Here is a 21,328-nt window from a genome sequence, read left to right as displayed (position 1 = left end):
CAAAACACTTGGAGGGCTAAAGTTTGCTCATGCCTGATCTACACTGTAGAATTAATGCAATTTGACACTGAAACAAATGTCATGAATCAATGCTATGGAATCCTGGGAGTTTGTAATTTGATAAGATCAACAGTGAGTGTCAGGTTTATTATTATTGTTGTTGTTGTTGCACTTTTTCTCTCCATAAGGAGACTTAAAGCAGCTAACAATAAAAGGTGTTTATCTGTAGTTATGTGTTCATAGTTAGGCTACTGTGTTTATTTTTTATTTAGTTTCGTAGTACAGTAGAGTCTCACTTATCCAAAATAATAGTGCCAGCAGAATGTTGGATAAGCGAATATATTGGATAACAAGGAGGGATTAAGGAAAAGCCTATTAAACGTCAAATTACATTATGGTTTTACAAATTAAGCACCAAAACATTATGTTTTACAACAAGTCTGCCACTTGTTTGGGAGTGTGGCTGCACTTGTGGTGTTGTTGGATCCGGGCAGGAGGCAGACTGCATTGGATAATACAGAACACTGGATAAGCAAAGGTTGGATAAACAAGACTCTACTGTATGTCATAGTGGCTAGTCAGCAGCTTAGTTTTAATTATACACATCAGGCATTATGGATTGTTCTTTCACTATTTTTAAAAAATTTAATTTTTGAATAAAAATGAGACTTTAAAAGTATGGCATCCACTGGGCACCCTTGGGAAAAAATCATATTCTCTCAACCTCAGAGGAAGGCAATAGCAAACTTCTTCTGAACAGATCTTACTAGCCAGAGTGACTTAAGCACTGGACTAGGATTCCAAGTGTGTTCAAATCCCCACCCAATTATGGAAATCCTGTGTGCAAAAGTTACATTCTCTCATCCTCAAAGGAAAGGGATGCCAAACCTGGTCCTAATATGTCAAACCAAGAGAAATCCAGGGTCTCCATAAGACAATCATATCTCCAGAATCATTCTGGATCCTTCCTAGTATCCTAAGTTGCAAAGCTAATGTGAACAGACAGACAATTTTTTCCTGCAGCACAGCCATTTTGCAGCGGAGGTACTTGGGATGGAATATGAGAACAGCTACATGATATGGATATGTGCTATCATTGAGCCAGGGCCCTTCCACCATTCCCTTCTACCCTTAGATAATCACATTTGAATTGAGTACAGTAGTTCCCTTGACAACCATACTTCAAAAAAATCCATATTCAGTACAAGTAATGAATGTTCTTTGCATCGCTCTCCCAAAAGCCATATGAGAGAAATACTGTCCAGTTTTTACAAACGAAGGGAACCTTGGATTTTACGATTCTCTACAGGAAATTGGCCGGTGTATGTGTACTTAAACGCCACAATGACATTTCACGAAACATTAAACTTCATCACTGCACAAGTGTGCACTGCAGTAAGCCAAAATCAGTTTAAGACCTGATTAAGTGAAATATTGATTTAAACCAGCCCTATATTGAATTAGCTTAAGTCGATTTCATATTGAATTGAGCTAATTTGATACAAGCCACCATGAAATCAATGAAAAGGTAGTGTATGCTCAGTGGCCCATGCTGGCTGGAGGGGAATGAACTGGTTTTGAAATGGCAACTGTTGTGAAAGGCTGGCACGTGGGACTATCTAGGCTGGAAAGAGAAATAGTTTGACCTTTCAGGTGTTGCTGAACTATAAGTCCCAGCAGCCTAACCATCATGGCCAATGGTGAAACACTTTAGGAGTAGCAGTTCAACAATATCTAGACAGCCATTCATTTTCCACAGATGGCTTAGATCAGTTCTAGCAGGATGCACCTGTAAAGGGTCCAAGACCATGGAAGTCTGCCCTCGAGCAATTTCTGGACCATAAGAACCTGGAATAATCCTATGTTCAATTCAAGAAAGTGGAACGTGTCCAGAGAAGGATGACCAAAATGGCTAAAAAAGATCTGGAAATTATGAATCGTTCTGAAGATCATCACTGGAGAACAGGTCATGAGGCGCCACAGTCAAATATCTCAGGAGATGCAATATTGAGGAGGGGGAAGCAATGGATTCCACCTAAACATTAAGAAAAACTTATTGACGGGTAGAGTTGTTTGGCAGAGGAATATACTGTCTAGGAGTGTAGTAAGGTATTCGTGGTCACTTGTTGGAAGTGATTTGATTCTGTGTTCCTGCATGGCAGGGGATTGGATTAGATGAACAATGTGCCTCTTCCAACTCTTTTATTCTATGAGAAGGCACATCCCACAGGGGAGGTGTATTGGAAAGTGCTCTGGGAGACTCTTTTACAAATTTTGTACAGCAGATCTACCAACCAGAGATGCTGCCTTCATTGCCAGGAGATCTGGCACCTTCACTCTGCAATGGATGCCCTGAAGCTCAGTGCATTGGCAAAGACACTGCAGTATCATCCAATTTGATGGGCTTGCAGCAATCCTCTCTGAGACTGGCCACTGCCCAGAAAACAAATGCAACAAGTAAAAAGGTTGCAGTCTGGCTCTTCAAGAGGAAGCTCCACTTATTGTGACTTCTATGGCCTCTGAGCCACAGCTGTGTGAGACCATGTCCTATGAGAAGCTTCTTAAAGAGCTGGGTATGTCTAGTCTGCAGAAGAGAAGGTTGATAGGAGATGATACATGATAGCCATGTATAAATATGGGAAAGGATGCCATAAGGAAGATGGAGCAGGCTTGTTTTCTGCTGCCCTGGAAACTAGGATTCAATGGAGCAATGGCTTCAAATGACAGGAAAGGAGATTCCACCTGAATATTAGGAAGAACTTCCTGCCCGTATGAGCTATTCAGCAGTGGAACTCTCTGCCTCAGAGCGTCATGGATGCTCCTTCCTTGGAAGCTTTTAAATAGAGGCTGGATGGCCATCTATCAGGGATACTTTGATTGTGCTTTTCTTGCATGGCAGGGGGTTGAACTAGATGGCCCATGCGGTCTCTTCCAACTCTATTATTCTGTGATTCTATGATTCCTAACCATTTCAGCAATGGCTCTACACTTGATACGTCTTCTGCTTCCCATGTCTTCACTGCTCCCAACTAATCTGCTTCACTTTATCCCTCCATACTCTGCACAGTCTTCCTGCTGAACCTTTACTCTGCTGTTCACAAATATCAGCCATGGTCAGAATGTGTTTTATAGTCCAAAAGACAAGGAGCAGTGGAAGTCAGTTGGGGAAATGGCTCTCACAATAAAATTAAAAGGATTATCCAATGTGCCTATTCCAGAAATAGATTGTGCCTCAAATTGGACTGTACCCTAAGGAGGTTCACCATCCCACCTATATCAAAGTCAGCCCAAAATATCTACAGAGTGCCAGATAGATGTAGATGTATCCTTGAAAGAGAAATCGAGGAAGAACCAACTGGTCTCCTCATTGCAAATTACTGCAAATTCCCATCAACATATCTCAGGCAGTATGCTGGGTGTGCTTCTATCGGTTCTTCCTTCATTTTCAGATTTCTGCCTGCGCAACCTCCAGTGGGTTCCCGTCCTGACAAGAGGTAGCCAGAACAGCAATGAGAGTTTACTGGGTCAGTGGCTTGTCAACACATCAGGCTTTAGCTAACAGGCCATAACTCAGATAAAGGGAGACGTGTTAAGCAAGAAGAGCCTTATCGCTGAGTCAATTAAACACAGGCAAGGTTGACAGGCCGCAGCGCTGACCTTCCTTGAGTGAGACATTGATCCGTGAGCAGCAACAATCCCCTTGAGCCATGAGCTCAGCCCACCATGACAGGAAGGACCTGGCCAAACAGCCTCTTTTGCACCTGTAGTCACAGGCCGAGCCCCTTGGTTAGGCTTGCGTTTGGCACGCGGTGCATGTTCGCTGCTTCTCAGCGGCAGAAAGGAAAGCTTTTATATCTTTTGGGGTTTCTGGTTGAGTAGTCAACCAAGGTTCTTACTGGGAATTACATTATGATGCTCTTGAGTAAGCATATTATTCAAAAAATGAGCTTAAACGCAGATTAAGCGACACGCATTTGGAATGGCAGCGAGCGAGTCGTTGGTAGGATTAAATTGGATCCTGACTGCAAAACAGAGCTGTCTCCTAATCCCCCCAGCCATTCGCTTACACTCTCGGGTGCAGCCTGCACCTATTCAACTCCTGCGCTTGCTGTTTGCCAAGCAGCCTGGAAGAGCAGGAAAAAGCAAAACACCTGGAAACATATGCAGGATGGCCAAAGAGCTGATGCTAAGAAGAAAAGAAGGCCCCTCCTCTCTACTCAATTCTAGAGAGTTACAGCCATTTTCCCGAACCAAATGGGAATGTTGCAACTTTTAAAGTTTTTCTTTACAAACAGAAGTATTCCCTCTTGCTCTTCTCTCTTTGGTTCTCTTTCTAGAGAGATAAAGCAGGATATAAATAAATATAATAATATTAATTTGACTGCTTTGGTTGCCCTTGGAGGAGCAGACTAATCCTTCTGTTCTGAAAATGTCTAATCAGACGTTTTAGTTTAACTTTTAATTAATGCACTTAGGGGGAATGAGAGAGAATGGCCATTTGCAAATGAAATAGGATGATGGTCAACCAATTTTGGACTCAGACATCCGTTCACAGTTTGCAAGCCACTGTTCAGGATGCCATGGGGAATTGTTTTTTCCTATTCTAACAATCTCCAAGGCACAATTAACACATTCAATATTTTGGAAAGTTACTTCACTGGCATGTCCCCAGTTTCCTTCAACCTGACTTGATGAGACCATTGCACAGATTCTGTAATGCCTTTGAGATAGGACAGGGAAAGAGAGAGCAAGGAAAGGCCAAGGAGTTACCGAGCGATTTGGGCAAGAGGTTCTTGACAAACTCAGCATGGTCTCCCACGTGCAAGATGCTGTAGACACTGGTGTTCATGAGTTCGTCCTGGTTGTAGCCCAAGTAGCTGGTCACATTCTCTGACACAAACACGATCCGTCCTTCACGATTCACGACAAAAAAGAAGCCATCAAGCGCCTGCAGAACCCAGAGGAAAACAATAAGCATAATCAACAACAACAACAAATTTTTTGGGGGGGGGGGGGGGAGTCTATATTTTAAGACAAAGTACATATATTTACCCCCCTAGTGAAACTATCAATCAGGAAGACTTGCAGGACTATGTAAGCATTAGATCTCTGCAGTTTCCGGTCTCGGTTTCCTTCTTTCACTTCTTTGTAAAGAATTGAGTGCATGATGTCTGCTAGACGCTATGGGCGGCTAGAAAACATAAACAGCTTTCTTTGTTTTGCCAACTCTGATGGCTTCTTCTGGTTTTAATGTTTTCTGGCTTCTTCCTGAGTGGCCCTCAACTCTCAGAAATCCCAGCCATCATGGCCAGTGGCCAAGAATTCTGCAAGGTGTCTTCCAGAAACACCTGGAAGAGCAAACATTTCTTCCAGAACTCTACAGCCCACCATTTTAAGCAAGCAGTTTAGGACAGAAAAGTGCATCTTCACCCAACTTATTCCAGGGAGTGACATGTATCATGTTTGTGTCCAGTGAGTAAAACTGTTTCTTTCTTTCCTGAAAACATTTTTTTTGGCTCCCACCTAACAGCTCATGCATCAGTAATGTTCCACTGGCCACCACTTTTCTGCAGTAGTCCAAATTTCTGGTTTATTCGACAGCAGAATAGGCTGCCTTAGAAGTTGGTTGATTCTTTTTTGGAGGCCATTAAACAGAAGTTGAATGGGTATCATTTAGAAGTGCTTTGGTTGTGTCTTCCTACATAGAAGGAGGCTGAACTAGTTGGCCTTTGTGGTGCTTTCTAACTCTTCTAAGTTTTTCCAGAAAATCCATGCAAATTTTTCCATAAAATCCACTAACCCTAACCCTAACACTCTTCTTACAACTGCTGTGTTTTTTGCTGTCCAGAGTAACTATGTAGTTTTTCTAAAGTGACCTCTTTTACTACAATACAGAACATGCCCCAGTGTAATGAGAGTTAGTGCTCCCAAAGCCACTATTTGCATGGCATAGGTGACAACCCCCCAAGACAAGAGGAAATGCACAACCTGAGCATCATAGATATATATGTTCAGTAAGGATTATGTAGATTGACTTTCTAACAAAGTCTGTCTCCTTTCCTACAAGCCTAGTTCTCATTTAAAAGCGGTACAGAGTGTATGCGCATGGCTATTCTTTTCAGACACTTAAAGGCTGAAATATCTAGATAGAGCAGTCCCAAAATATCCTGGTGCTACATAAGGGAAGGCCAAGTGGCCCCATATTTTAGCAATTTACACAAAGTGCCTCTGGATATACAGTAGAGTCTCACTTATCCAACACTCACTTATCCAACGTTCTGGATTATCCAACGCATTTTTGTAGTCAATGTTTTCAATATTTCGTGATATTTTGGTGCTAAATTCATAAATACAGTAATTACTACATAGCATTACTGCGTATTGAACTACTTTTTCTGCCAAATTTGTTGTCTGACATGATGTTTTGGTGCTTCTTTTGTAAAATCATAACCTAATTTGATGTTTAATAGGCTTTTCCTTAATGCCTCCTTATTATCCAACATATTCGCTTATCCAACATTCTGCCGGCCCGTTTATGTTGGATAAGTGAGACTCTACTGTATATGAAAGATCTGGAACAAGGAATCACAGAGGAAGTAGAGGGATAGCAAGTGAAAACTAAGTGAGGGGCAGGGTGGGGTTCTGACTGTTGTACATTTCCCACAACAGTTGCAGAAATATCCTTCTATCGTGGGTTAAATACTGAGGTCACTGTAGAAGGATGAAGGTCTGTCCCTTTGTAATTTGGGACTATGTAGTCCTTGGCTCAGCTGCTGGAAGTGAAGAAGCATCAACACTGGTATCTAGGGACAGAGGGAACCCTGTGGTGCATGCCTGTTTCTCACCACTGTTTCTTATATCTCTGTAACTCAAGGTGCTTTGCTTCCTGCCTGTGTGTAGAGGTCAATTCTCCCTTCTTCATTACCCTTTGTTTAAGAGAGGAGCATCATGAGGTTTTTGTGCCCCAAGATGGCTTGCACACAGACATGAGAGTCATCATTAGGGCTCTTCTACCAAAGTTAGGTAACTTACTTTTGTCTGTGAATGAAATATATATCTTGCAACAATAAAAGTGAGTTATTATTTTTTTAAACCCTGTGTATTTTCTCTCTTGTTTCCTACCATAATTTAATATATAGCACTGGCTATGTTGCACTCTACTCTGCAATAGACACCAAATATTTCTCCAACAGCTAACAAACAAAATGTGCATAGCCGGCAACATTGGTGCTCCTCTTCTGTGCAAGTGCTAAGCAGCTAAACACCATTTACTTGGCTTCACACTCTTTATTATTGACTGGATTTGTTTTTTCTCCAATCTGCTATGTTAACGTTAAAAAGAAGTAATTTCCAACCAAAACTAAGTGCCGTCCCCAGGTTCCTGCCAAAACTCGGCTGCAGCCTGCAGTTTCCCTGAGTCACAGCTGTTGCCTGTTGCTACGCGACGGGAGGCTTCGGCACCACATGGAAAGGGGCGGCATGCAAAACAAGGCCAAGCAGATTCCCGTCTGTAGTGAGACACCCTCCCATTCCCTGGCTAACTTTCCAGCTGCTTCAGCACATCTCTCTGCTTCGCCATTATGCTGGATGCTGCATGTGCCTTTAAAGAGTTTGGAAAGGGAAAAGGCGGCATGAATAAGTCGGGCAGGATATACAGCAGGCAAAAGGAACGGAGGGAGTCAACAGCTCAGAAACGATGTCAGCTGTAAATCAATCTCAGCTCCATTAACACAGCAGCCAGCCTGATGCCTAACCAGCGTGCCTCCGGTCCTGAATAATCCATTCCCGGAAATGAAGAGCAGGGCCCCTGCCTCTCTCCTGAGCATCCTAAAGCGGAGAGCCATGGAAATTAGTGGAGCCGCAGCCGCACAGCGCTGGGCTTTGAGAGGTGGCAGGGCGCAGGGTTCACAAGGAGTAACCAGCTAATGAGCCGCAAGGCTTTTCCAAAAGGCAGCTCCCTCGGGGATAATGTGACATTTCCGCAGCAATTGCCAGATTCCCCTTTCCCCTTTGCCCCGCAGAACAGAAAAGGAGCAATACAGCCTTCCGAAGCAGCCAATACGGTGATCCTTGAATTACAGTGGAAGGCAAAATGGAGAGCTTCTAAAAGAGGGGAATGCATATTGATAATCTGTGAAGCATTCCAAACACCACAGCCAGCATGATGTCATGATTTGAATGTTGGACTAAGACTGTAAAGAGATTTGGGTTTGAAAATCCCACTACGCACAGAAACCCACTTGGCAAATTTGGGCAAATTACTTGCTCTTAGCCGCAAATGACGGCAATAAGCAAAACTTCTCTGAAAAAAAATCCCAGGCAAACTCTGACTTGAGACCATGGCTCAAACCACTGCTCAGTCAAGGAAACATTGGGTGAGACACATTCACTCAGCCTTAGAGGGAGGTACTATCAACTCTCCTTTTCGAACAAACCTTCTAAGAAAATCCTGTGATAAATTTGCCCTAGCTTTGCTGTAAGTAGTCTCTGAGTTACATGCATTCAACTTACAAATTACTTCTAATTAAGAACAGGGGTGAGACAACAGGAAATGAGAGAAATCTACCCCCAGGATGGGAAATTCACTCCTGGAAGAGTTCTTATCATGGGGAAAATGGGTCTCCACTGAAGCTTTATCCCCAATCTTTTTTTTCACAACAAGCCGAACTTTTCAAAATATAATGATTACAGGGACAGAAAGTGAGGTGGAATCTTCTAAACAAGGGCACAGACATCAAAACATGCACCACTGGGGTGTTAATCCTTCCCTATGCTATCCAAAGCCTATACACACACGCGTATGTATGTATGTGTGTGTGTGTGTGTGTGTGTGTGTGTATATATATATATATATATATATGTGTGTGTGTGTGTGTGTGTGTGTGTGTGTGTGTACCTTTCTAACTTACATACCAATTCAACTTAAGAACAAACCTACAGAACCTATCTTGTTTGTAACCTGGGAACTGCCTGTACTAGAAGACACAAAACATCCAAATGGAGAAGTTTGCAGGAGGCCCAATATCTATTTTCAAACATGGAAGGACAAAACCTCCCCAATCCTGAAAAGGCTGTGGCAATGCAAACGCAGAAAAGCCTTTTCCCGTGGCGCAGGGCCGTGGGGAGCAGCTGCCTCCTGAAGCACATACCTCCAGAAGGAGAGGCCCGAGGGATTCCTTCTCAATCACTCCTTGGCTGCTGGACGAGATATCGGATTTCTGGACATCATCATCAGCTGTTTTTTCTGCAACACAGAAAAGCCACACTTTTAGCCATAGAGAATTCACTTTCATTTTTGAGCAAATCTGTGCTATTCTGAAATGGCCTGTACAAAAAGCAGAACAAACACCAGGAACATTGGCAACCAAGATTATGCCGAGGGGAAAATGAGAAAAGAAACCGAGAAGAAAGAAACACATGGGAAGGTTGAAGCACAATAAGGCTTTCTGTTCACAGCCAGGGCCAGTCTGCACTGAGAAACAAGAATGGCAGCTCCCTTGAAAAGGATCTCAGCAAGTGAGGTTTAGACACAAAGAGAGACAGAGAGAAAGAAAAATAAAATAAACACAAAGCAAGGTCAGGAACTGGAAAGCAGGCAGATGCCAAGGAGCTGCTTCTGAAAGGAGAGGTGTTGAAGCAGGTAAGTCTCAGAGCAGTAGTGGTTCTGAGGACAAAATGGGCACCAAGTGATAGGTCAAGTTGGACTCATATTTTCGGACAGGGATTTTGCTCACCAGATTTCACAAACCAAGTGAGAGGGAATTTTGTCCACAACTGACTGCTTAACCTCCTCCTTTTGCACCTTCTTATGGAGAGGCTCAGAGCACAGGATGGCTGTGGTTAACTCCAGGGTGGAAGATTAAACTTCCATAATATCACAGAATCCTAGACCTGGAAGAGACCACAAGGGCTATGCAGTCTAACCACCTTCTGTCATGCAGGAAGACACAATCTAAGCCCTCCGAACAAATGAACATCTAGTCTCTGCTAAAAACCTCCAAAGAAGAAGGCTCCACTGATCTCCCAGGAAACATATTCCATTGCTGAACAGCTTTGACAATCAGCAAGTTTGCCCTAATATTTTTCTGTAGCTTGACTCCATTACTTCACTGTGTCCAAGCCTCTACAGCACCAGAAAACAAGCTTGTCTCTTCCTCAATGAGATGCTGTCCTCTGGGGCATTAGGTATCCTCCTCTCTCTTTGTAGGCACCTGCACATATGTTGGGGGGGGGGGGGACACAAGGGAGGGAGGTGGGGAGGGATGCAGAGCCTTGTCAACAGCTGAGAGATGGACAAGAGGGACATATTTTTGTGCTGTCCAGTTCTACAACTCTGAGTTCATAAAGGCACAGCTGTCCACAGCCTCTGACTCTTGCCTTCCAGCTGCTCATTTGAGTGCATTCTGTACATGATGAAAGAGAAAGAGAGGCCAGTCTAAGGGAGAGGATGAGAACACGTACTTAAGGAGCAGGCACAGTGCACAACACGGGACAAAAGGCAGGAACACAACTGAGGATAACACAAGCCACAGGCAAGTCTCGTTGTCTCTCCTTCTGCTCCCAGCCCAACTTCAGCGGTTCCCTACTTAAGAGCAAGGCATCAGTTTTCAATCTAATCCTTTAATTGGTCTGTGGAATCCTTCTCCAACTTTAGCAAAATAGTTTTGTAGAGCACTTCCAAGCCTGTTATTCGGTAGGATTAACTGGCGGAAAGAGGCGCCATGGCCCTTGTGCCTGGAAGCCCTTTCTGTCTCCCAGCGCAGGGGAAGCGGGGCAGTCAGAGATGTTTCTTCGCAGGAGAAGCCAAAAATGAAATGTCTCCACCCTGCAAAACCAGGCCTCCGATGCAACTCAACACCATATTACTTTATTTACTTTTTAAACGTATGAGCGAAGTGATACTTTAAGAAGCTCTTTGGCACATTCCAGGTATCAAGCACCCTTCAGTTGCTTGCAGACCTGGCTGAAGGTCAATAGGTTATGAGCCCCTGACCCCAAAGCTGATCTCTGCGCCCAAGCACCATAACATTGCTCTGCACACAAGGAGATACGGAGACTTTTCTCTGGTTTTTCAGAGAAAAGTCTCAACTTTAAAAATAACCAAAGGATCTCTAGTCAACACTCTTCAAGGTCTACGTTCAACTATTGACACCAACTAAGACCCACTGAATCAATGGGGACTTGGGAAGCCAAAACATATGCATTTTCACTGAGACATGGATGTTTTTAGTCTTTGAGGTACTTCAAGCCACACTGGTGTTTTAACATAATGGGTTCCTTTATTTCTTCCTTCCTCCCACCCTGAAAGTGGGAATCAAGGCAATTTATAAATATTAAAACACATATAGAAATATACAATTGAACCCGTATGAACAAATATTGCTAAAATGCTGCTGCCTACAGAACAAAAAACAATCCATCGAGGAGACGAAACAAAAAAAGGAAACAGAACAGTAAATAGAGAGAGCTACCAAAATCTTCTATAATCAGTTCCTGAGAGAATGTTGGAAGAGAAATGATTTAATTAACTGATGGAAGGATAACCAAGGAGTTTCCAAGCATGGGGGCAGCCCCTGGGAAAGTCCTCTCCGTGAGTTCCTATGAGACATGGCTGTGAAGCTGGTGGCACCAAGGGAAGAGCTAGGCTGAGGCTCATGTAACAAGACATGGCCCTTAGAAAGCCTAGACCCAAGCCATAGCAAACTCAAAGAAACATCTGGATCCAAAGCAGCTTCAGGGCAAAGGAAGAGCCTCTTGGGTTACACCTCTTCAGGACCTATTCATCAGCATTGCCAGCTCTATATCTTCTCAAGGGGATCCAACTGCTGAAGAAGGAATGGTGCACAGTCCTGCTTTTTCTTTGCTTCTCCCATTGCATCCCACTCAGTTTGCTGCACCAATGAAGTGCTGGACAACAAAGGAAGGAGGCGCAAGAAGAATTCAATGCATGCAGGAAAACGGCGAAAGTCAAACCAAGAAATCAATCACAAAAAGCAGGGGCCAAGAGCAAGGCAAGTGTTTTCTAACCCAAGACGGCTGCTCTGAAGATGATGAATAGGTGGCGAGAAGGTGCCCAGTGAAGCTGGCACCCTGAAAGAAGATCCCAGGAACACTCCAGCACTGGGAGATGCTTCCCCGGGGCTTTATAAGAAAAGAAATGAAAAAGAGAAAGCTTCTGATGCCGCTCAAGGAAGCCTTCTGAAAAAGCAGCCTTGCTTCAAATCAGCCGGAAACGCAGCAGGGTGCTTTCATGGCCCTTTACAAAGAAATTGTTTCAGATCACAACAAAGGAGAGGGGAAAGTGGTTGGCTGGCTGGTGCCTCTCAGTGTAAATTACAGCCACACATCCTCCCTCCAGCCCCATTAAATCTAGGCTGCTCTCGCTGGTGTTGGAACGCAAAGCCTAGCTCTGGGAATTTCTCCTCTAAGAATAGAGAATAGGTACGGCAAGTGGATGACTGTATGGTTAAATGGGTTCAAAATCTAGGTATGCAAATTCAGCCGGAGGAAGGTGTGGTCAAGGAGTTTGAAATTTACTTTGAGTCATGATTTGAAAGAAAACTTTCGTAAGATGATGAATAGGTGGTACTTAATGCCAGAGAGACCTTCTAAGACATATAAAGGCAGTTCTAGCAAATGTTGGAAATGTGAGAAAAATTGTACCATATGTAGTGGTCTTGCACAAAGGCTCAGTGCTGGATTTAAATATGTATGATGCTGGATGAAATTACTCAAAGTTAAAATCCTGATGAAACCTGTTTTGTTTGTTGGGAATGCTGGACAATCACCTAGAAAGAAAATGTGGAAGATAACTGCTGATAACTGCAGCAAGAATTTTCTTCTAGCACAGATGAAATGAACCAGTCATTCCAATCCAAGAAGGATGACTGATGAAGATCTGTGAACTAGCTGAGATAGACAATCAACTATGCTTATCAAAGAGAAAGCTTTAACTTTAAGATTGGGACTTGTTTTGATCAACTATTAGGTTTATGAATGAGAGAGATTTATTAAAAAGAGAAGTGTTGTTATATAGTGTTATCTAAAGGGAGTGGGACAATATGGAGTAAACATCAATGAACAATGAGTGCCCCTCTGTCACACAAACAAGAAACAAGGGGAGACGTTCCTTAGGGAAAAGTTCCTCAACTTTCTCTTTTTGGAGGTGCAGTCCTATGGCCATGTTAGATTGTGTTTGGGAGAGAGATGATCCAAAGGACCTTTGTGAGATCCTTAGGAGCTCAGTGCCTCTGATCTGGAATGCCTTCCTCCTCTCTTGACTTTGGCTTGTTGAGGAGGCTATTTAGCAATGGTTGGAAGATGTTGCCTAATGAAAAGGTTCCTGATGTTGGCATTCTTCTGGGATTTCCTTCATGATTCAGCCTAGATCTAGATACCTTTCTATCTGTTTTTCATTTCTAGAGTAGATGTCCTTGAATGAGAATGTATGCCTCGCTCTAAATGCCTGCTCCTCCCTGCTGGTTTTGGCTGACTTCTATATTTTACATTTTGCCCTATTTCTACACACATTCCTTTTCCGAAGGGTGAAATATCCACTTTATGTTTTGGTGTGAATTTTAAATTAGCTGTCCAAGGTCCCAAACCTATCTCCAGTTGTGGCTCAGAACCTTAGAGAGCTCATTTGACATTTGGACTAAAACCTAGGAGAGATTTTGCTATTCAGACAACAAGACATCATCATCAGAAGCCCTTGCCTTCGGCTAACTTTTTTCACTTATACCAAGGGACTGGGGAGACAAAAGCATGGTGGCTTTCTTGAGGCACAGCTTTGATTTTTTTTCAAAGTTAATTAAAATCAGATGCAATAGACTGGTGTGACCATCCATCAAGGACTTGACACACAGTTCATTAGCACTCAGCAAGGAATTAGCTAGTGCAGCATCAGCCCTGGGAAAGAAGAAGCAAGAGAAAAGCATGCTCCCTTTTTGGCAGGAGAATGGAGAATGGGTCTGTAGAGGAATCAATAATACGCATATTTGATATACATGTACATGAGAGGGAAAAGCAATGAGATAAACAAGATGTGGCAAACAGCAAGGAAGTCAAAGAACAATAAGCCACATCACCAGTGACCAAGCAATGTTCAAGGGTCATGAAAGGTAAGAGCAGAATATCTGGACAACTGTCATGCTGCTATGCCAGAGGATAGACTTCTGGCTTTTACTAGAAACCTGAGGTCCCCCTGTCTTCAAGTCATTTCTGAATTAGAGCAAACATATCACAGAGGTTTCTTGGCAGAATGTGTTCAGAAAGGTTTTTGCCATAGCTTTCCCCTGAGAGGGTGCACATTTTCCAGGGTTATTTCCCATTAGGCTTCAATAGTCTAGGAGAGGCCAATGTATGGTAAATAGTCTCCACAATCAGTGAAGGTAGTTTAGGAACACATTGGATCCGATTTGGACCGTGAGGGACATCCTTTCCCACCGCTTGCCTAAAAAGACCCAAGAAAAAATAAAAAGTGCAGGACAGCAACAATACTAGCAAATTATGTGTTCTAGAAAATGCTGTGTGTGTGTATAAATAAATATAAATGCAAACATAACAACAACAATAAGTGTTTGTGTGTGAGAGAGTATGAGAGAGTGCTAAAAAGAAATGGGGATTGTGTGGGTGTTGCACTGCAACTCACATTATTCTACTCAGCAGCAATATTGCCTTGTGATCCTGGGACTTGTAGTCCAGTAGTATCCTGGCACTAAAGTCTATCAATAAATATCAGGATATGGGTGAAACCTCCATGCCCTGATGAATTCAGCTGAGAGATAAAACTTCCACCTCATGTTGCTATCTAAATTCATAACCAGGTTTGAGTGCTCTTTAAAGCTAATTACTGAGTGACGGTTATCTTTAGAGGCGTTTGACTCCTCTTAACCACTGCGACATTTACAAGGCTTGTGCCGAAAAGGAGCCAGGGAGTGGCTCACACGTGACACCAGCAATACTTTAGCTGCTCTGTAATAATTTTATTTAATTGAGTAAGAGATGTGCATTCTTGCCTTTCCAAAGCAGCTGCTCCGCTTAGGATGGCTAATAAGCAATCAACTGATGGGATAAAACCACAAAGATCAAGCGTACAAAGGAAGACCAATAAAATACCTATAATGAAGACAAAACGCAGCAAGTGAGAGCAACTAAAATCCATCTCCGATATGTAGATCAGTTAGTGTCAGCCTAATCCGTCAAATTCATGCCAGAATGCAAGGATTTTACCATAGTGGCAATTGTGAGACTGAATTCATGCCAATGCTCCACTTCTGGTGGAGAGGACTAGTGCAATTTGCTCTCAGGAGTCCTCTGCACTGTGAGCCTGGCTCCCACATTACCCCCCCAAAACCGCTTTAGAGAGTTGGAAGACTATCTGGTCAGTAAATATTTTTATCCCACAGATAAAACTAAACAACTCCACATTAAAAATGAATGATGACCATATATATACATATGTATAAGTTGACTTCATGTATAAGTTGCTGATAGTTTGTGGAGCCATAATTGTGGCTTTTATATAACCAGTGGATACATTGAGGGCCATTCCATGGACTGAGGAAAGCATTAATGTTGCTTCTGGTGACCGGTGGACCTTGCCGGCTGCCGCTGCTTTCCCTCACAGGCATTACCCTCTATAAACCTGCCCGATCCCTACGTTCATCAGGGGAGACTCTCCTGTCACCGCTTCCTTTATCTCAGGCCCGCCTTGTGGGAACAAGGGAGGGGGCCTTTTCTGCTGTGGCCCCCCCGTCTGTGGAATTCACTGCCCAGTGAAATTAGGCAAGCCCCCACTCTTTTAGCCTTTAGGAAAGATTTAAAAACATGGCTATTCCGATGTGCCTTCGGAGAGTAACTGTTCTTTTGTCATTCCCCTCAACATTTATCCCCTAGACTGGTTCATTATCTGATGTCCCTGTTTCCCGAGGTTTTTATCTTGATCCCTTTCTCACCCTGAGTTTTAACTTAGTGTTCATGCGGCTCGCCCCTGTTAGATTGCTTTCTTGATTCTGTGCTGTACTGTATATTTTATCAATTGTATTGGTTAATTGTATTATGATATGTTGTTTTGTTGCGTTATATTGTATTGTCCAGGGCAGGGCCCCATGTAAGCCGCCCCGAGTCCCTTTGGGAAGATGGTGGCGGGGTATACATAAAGTATTATTATTATTATTATTATTATTATTATTATTATTATTATTATTAGGTTCTTTTAGATGCTGTGGTCCCAGGACATATTATTTTTCCAGACTTTGCCACTCTAGTCAGAGAAGGGGACAGTTTGTTTTTTTTAAAATAATAGTTAAGGTTCAAACCCCGGGAGCGGCGTGAGCAGCTCCAGCTTCTGCCAACCTAGCAGTTCGAAAACATGCCAATGTGAGTACACCAATAGGTCCTGCTCCGGTGGGAAGGTAACGGCGCTCCATGCAGTCATGCTGGCCATATGACCTTGGAGGTGTCTATGGACAACGCCAGCTCTTCGGCTTAGAAATGGAGATGAGCACCAACCCCCAGAGTCAGACATGACTAGACTTAATGTCAGGGGAAACCTTTACCTTTACCTTTAAGGTATAGTATGGTACTCACTTTGACACATGGATAAGGTGACCCAGATTTTTTTGGGTTAATTATTGGACTAAAATTTCTAGACATATAAATGAGCATACAGGGTAATTCAAACATGAAGAAAATGCATTCAACACCTCAACAGAGTTAAATAGCTTAAAACTGTTTAAAGAGTTTAAAAGTTACCTATGCAGTTAAAAGTAAAGTGGGTCTCGAAGGCATTAATAAAAAAATCCAATGTTTTATTTTGGCACCTAAAGAGAACAGTGGAGATGCCAAATGGGCCTTGAAGGGAGGAATTCCATAAATGGAGTGTAAGAGGAAAGAAGGCCATCTCCCATGTTCCTGCATGATGTATCAACCCCACTAATGGGAAGTGAGAAAATCTCAGTGCTGGAGCAGGTATGTGTAAGGAGAGCTGCTCCTTCATATATCAAGGTTTTAAACCACTCAGGGCTTTGAAAGTCCTATCTGAAAATCTGCATCTTGAATTCAGACCAAAAGTGAACAGGCAACCAACAGGGTTCCTTCAGGGGTTATTTTGTACAGTAATAAATAAAACATTGTACAAGACATATACAATCTCATTGTGGTCCCCAACTGACCAAACATCCATTGAACACAGGTGAGAGACACAGGGAGGACTCCAACACAAATCTTATGAAAATAAAGTCTTCAAAGATCTATCTGCTTTGAGTCTCGCTGCAGAAGAACTGTTGAAGAGTTGAAGCCTTATGCTGGACTACTATAATCCCAAACTACTGAAAGTTTTAATGCAAAAGGAGGAGAAACCATAATTGTATTTCATGCAGGCTTGTTTTCCCTGCCACCCACAATGAAAATAAATGCTTCCCTCCCCCCCCCCCCCCAAAAAAAAAACCAGTTGGAGGAATGGGGCTCAACTAGAAGCTAAACAGTGATCATAGTGCAGCCTCCTGAAAATGAAAGGAAGCCCTTCCTAATGCAGGACCATTCTGAAACTACTGAAACAATGGAGTCACAGGGAGCCTTGTGACGTGGAGGCAACTGATTATCTTAATGCTGGCAGGAGAAATTATGCAGCCTTGGCTGTACATAACATTAATGAGAAGTGACTGCCCCGCTGGTGTGCTCCTTCTTAAGGAATGTGATACTAATAGCTCATTCGACTCCCCGGCTTTTGCCACCAATCATTCCTCCAGAGGTGGCTAGTTTCCCAGCCATTGACTGTCAAGGCCCAAGAAGGGTTTCCTTCCTAAATGCCTCCCTCTGTCCTTCTGACCTGGGCAAACAAATCAACAAAACACATCCAGACATTTCACCAAGAATTGTGCCTGTAAATAGGGGTGCACACAGCTTGGCCCATGGATCCCACCTTTGTGGCCTCTGACCAGTTCTCCAGAGCCCCTTAACCACTCCTTATATTTTTATAAATATATTTGTTCAAATTTCCAAGTACATTTTGCCTCAACACCACAAAGAAAGTGCACAGAAATACTGCCAACTCCATTCACACAAGTAGTATCGTAGGATTCATCATGAAGTGTCAGGAGATCCGAGTCCCCGTGGGGAGATGGTGGGGGGGTATAAATAAAGTATTATTATTATTATTATTATTATTATTATTATTATTATTATTATTATTGTTATTATTATCTGGCCCTTGTGCAGTTGCCGCCCTCTGCTGTTGAGAGGACTGGCATCCAAAGTTAAGAGTCAACAGGGTCTGGCCATTACTTCATGCTCTTTCATGAGTCATAGAATCATAGAATAGTAGAGTTGGAAGAGACCTCATGGGCCATCCAGTCCAACCCCCTGCCAAAAAGGGGGTTGGACTGGATTATTATCTGCTTCATACCGCATACACTTTGCTTTGACATTCACATTGGATGAATCCCTGCTTGCATCTAAGTCAGACTTCAGCTGAAAATGTACCTTCTTGTTGTAGCTGCATGTTCTGGTAATAGTGGGCATCAATGCATCAATGCAATAGTGGGCATTCATGCATCAATGAGAGTTCACTTTCTGCTTGTCCTGGGATACGAGGAAGGTTCTATCTAAGGCTCTTGCTTTGGGCTTAAATCTCCTGCAAAGACCCCTCCCCGGCTGAACCCAGCCTCTGGAACACCTTTCTTGGTAAGGCTAAACTGAAGCCCTCCTTGTGATCCTTCTGTAGATCATGATATCTCTCTCTCTCTCTCTCTCTCTCTCTCTCTCTCTCTCTCTCTCTCTCTCTCTCTCTCTCTCCCCCCCCCCCCTGCATTTTAGCAGACCTTTGAGGACTGAATGCTTTGGGCCTTTAACAAAGTGCCATACTGCCAACTTTGAATGATGCCTGCTTTTTGCTGTATAACTTTTGCAAAATACCATGACCTCTTGGCTGGGGAAAAGGGAGGAAAAATAAAAGGATCAACAAATAACTAGTTATCAGTTTTCAGGATATTGAACTGAAGCTGTTTTGGGATCAAGCATCCACTCCTGACCAAAATAGCTGTTCAAGGTGGACATATGTAAATAGACATAAAATTCCTTTCTGGAAATCCACTCAAGAAGCAGAACTGTGGGTGGTAAAACATGCATTTAGAGAACTCGGGGTCAGACTTTGGCCACCCTGAGATATAGGACAGCTACACTTAGACCTGAAGGCAAGTCCTCCAATTTGCTATCACTTTAATACATCTAGTGGCACGGGGCAAGCAGTAAGGCAAGAACTTGGAATGATTCCTATTCTCGTTTTCACCATTTTACTGGCCTCTTGCCTGACCTAAAGCCGTAGCTAGAGTCACTTCATTTCATGACTAGAGACTGACACCAGCTCGCCAGGGCAGATTGGCACAAGGGTGATGAATCAGTGGGTGGAAGAGATTGGCTCATTCTCTTTCAAAGCTCGGTCACCTCTGTGTTATCTGCTCTTTCATTACTGCTATTATTGCTTCCGGCTCTGATAAGAAACCACTTGGGTAATGTAAACACGCCATTCAACAGCTCAGTTGGAAGCACTATTTGGGCAGGCAAGCAAGCCCCAAAGGTTAACCAGTGCCGGTCCTGGTTAGTGTGATCTCACCATAGTGACAACCACAAGCCCCTCTGGTTCATCTTGCAAGCTGCTGGAAGCTGATAGGATCTAGGCTTCAAGGACTGCCAGCAGCCATATTCAGATTTGAATGTGATGTGCCACCGACTTTGCAGACCATACAGGCAACCCACTGAAAGGCCAGGTGAAAGTCTGCTGGGAGAAGCTCCTTAGAAAACCCCCAAGTCCAGAAGTCCAGGAAGCCATTCTTGAAAGGCCTGCAAGAGGCAGTGGGATCAAAATGCAGAAAGAACATTTTACAGGTGAGAAAACTACAAATGACTATATCCAAAGTATCTAGGGAACTGAGGCAGTTGCAATAGACAGCAGTGGCCAACAACTGAAGGAAGAATGTATGTCCCCAGTTGAAATCTGATTTCAGTACCCAGCAGGTAGCAACTTGGATGATACGATGATAATGACATTCTGTCCTATATCTAAAGATCACAGAGTAGCATACAATAAAACCAACTTAACTAATTACAAAGACAATGTTAAGCAATTTGACATTAAAATAAGATAGCTTAAAATCAAGTGTGTGTGTTTACAACCCCATGACTTTCATTGGGTTTTGACAAGGAATACCTAGAGGTGGTTTTGCCAGTTTCTTCCTCTGAAATATATCCTAAAGCATCTGGTATTCAGTGGCAGTCTCCCATCCAAGTACTAACCAGAGTTGTCTCAGCTTAGCTTCTAAGATCAGATGGGATCAGGCCCTACTTTAAAATATATTAAAACAGGATAAAAGTATTGGCCTACTTTGCAGAGATGTTGGAAAGATACCTGAAGATGTACAAAGTCCACTGAACATGTTAACACATGACAGAATACATTATTGCCTGGCGTCATGGTCCAGCCTTTTAATTATGTCCATGAGGATCGAACATTTAGCCTGAACAAAAAAGATGACCTGAAGGCCACATTTGGGGCCAACCGTGGTTCAGAGGCATGGTAAAACTGCACAGGTCAAAGAATGGAAGAAGACGGGGCAATTTACAATGTGCCTTCAGAGCCTCCCCTTCTCTCCTTGTTCTATATTTATCTGTCAACTAGATTGAAACTGTCAGCAGGGGAATTAGAATTTTATTGACTTGCTTCATAAGAGGGAGGGCTCTATAAAACAAACACACACAGAGCAAAGCGCCCAGTGCTGCTGCGCAGACAGATTTTTATAGCGGTGACTGGAGCTTGTATCCGAAATCAATCCCAGATAGAAACCAGATTCAAAGGGAGGAGACAAGGAGAACCGTTTTATAGATGAGGCTAGCAGCTCAGCCTGACTGAAATGAAGGGGTGGAAGAGTCTGACAGCTTGCTGGAATTTATGATCGCCCAGGAGGAAAAAGAATACAGTCGGTTTACAAGGGATGAGTCTTACAGCATTGTGCCAAAAAGGCTGCTCTCACAAGACACAGCTGCAGGTGGGTGGGCCATTTGTTTGAGGGCAAGGCTCTCGGCAATGCCCTAGAAAGCGCCAAGCAGGGGATGTGAAGGATACGATCAGAGCCAGCAACCTGGTGCTCCTTCACAGTAAACAGGCCCCATTTAATAATCTGAAAAGTTGGGGAGGCTGAGGTGGAAAAGAAGAGAAAAACAGCTGGGCAAACCAAAGGACGCTGATGAAAAAGGACTCCTGGCTACTGTCATAAGCCAAACTTCTTGCAGTCTTGATTCTACTTCATTCAATACAGTACTAGCACTTTAATGC

The 21,328-nt window shown here is 43.2% G+C and overlaps 1 protein-coding gene across 5 annotated transcripts in view; it reads right to left on the bottom strand.

Moving 5' to 3' along the window:
• The window catches only part of ncoa1 (nuclear receptor coactivator 1), a 342,571-nt gene that overhangs the window by 53,650 nt on the left and 267,593 nt on the right, over positions 1 to 21,328 (bottom strand). For all 5 annotated transcript variants that reach the window (XM_016996553.2, XM_016996548.2, XM_062968794.1 and 2 more), the window contains 2 exons: positions 9,150 to 9,244; positions 4,771 to 4,948 (listed from right to left, as the gene is read on the bottom strand). In XM_016996553.2, coding sequence (XP_016852042.2) covers positions 4,771 to 4,948; positions 9,150 to 9,244 — 273 coding nt within the window. The remainder of the gene's footprint in view (positions 1 to 4,770; positions 4,949 to 9,149; positions 9,245 to 21,328) is intronic.

The sequence above is a fragment of the Anolis carolinensis genome, chromosome 1 (assembly GCF_035594765.1).
Source record: "Anolis carolinensis isolate JA03-04 chromosome 1, rAnoCar3.1.pri, whole genome shotgun sequence".
In the NCBI taxonomy this organism is placed as follows: Eukaryota; Metazoa; Chordata; class Lepidosauria; order Squamata; family Dactyloidae; genus Anolis; species Anolis carolinensis.
Note: the sequence above shows the minus strand (reverse complement) of the source record. Positions and strands in the feature narration are given on the sequence as shown.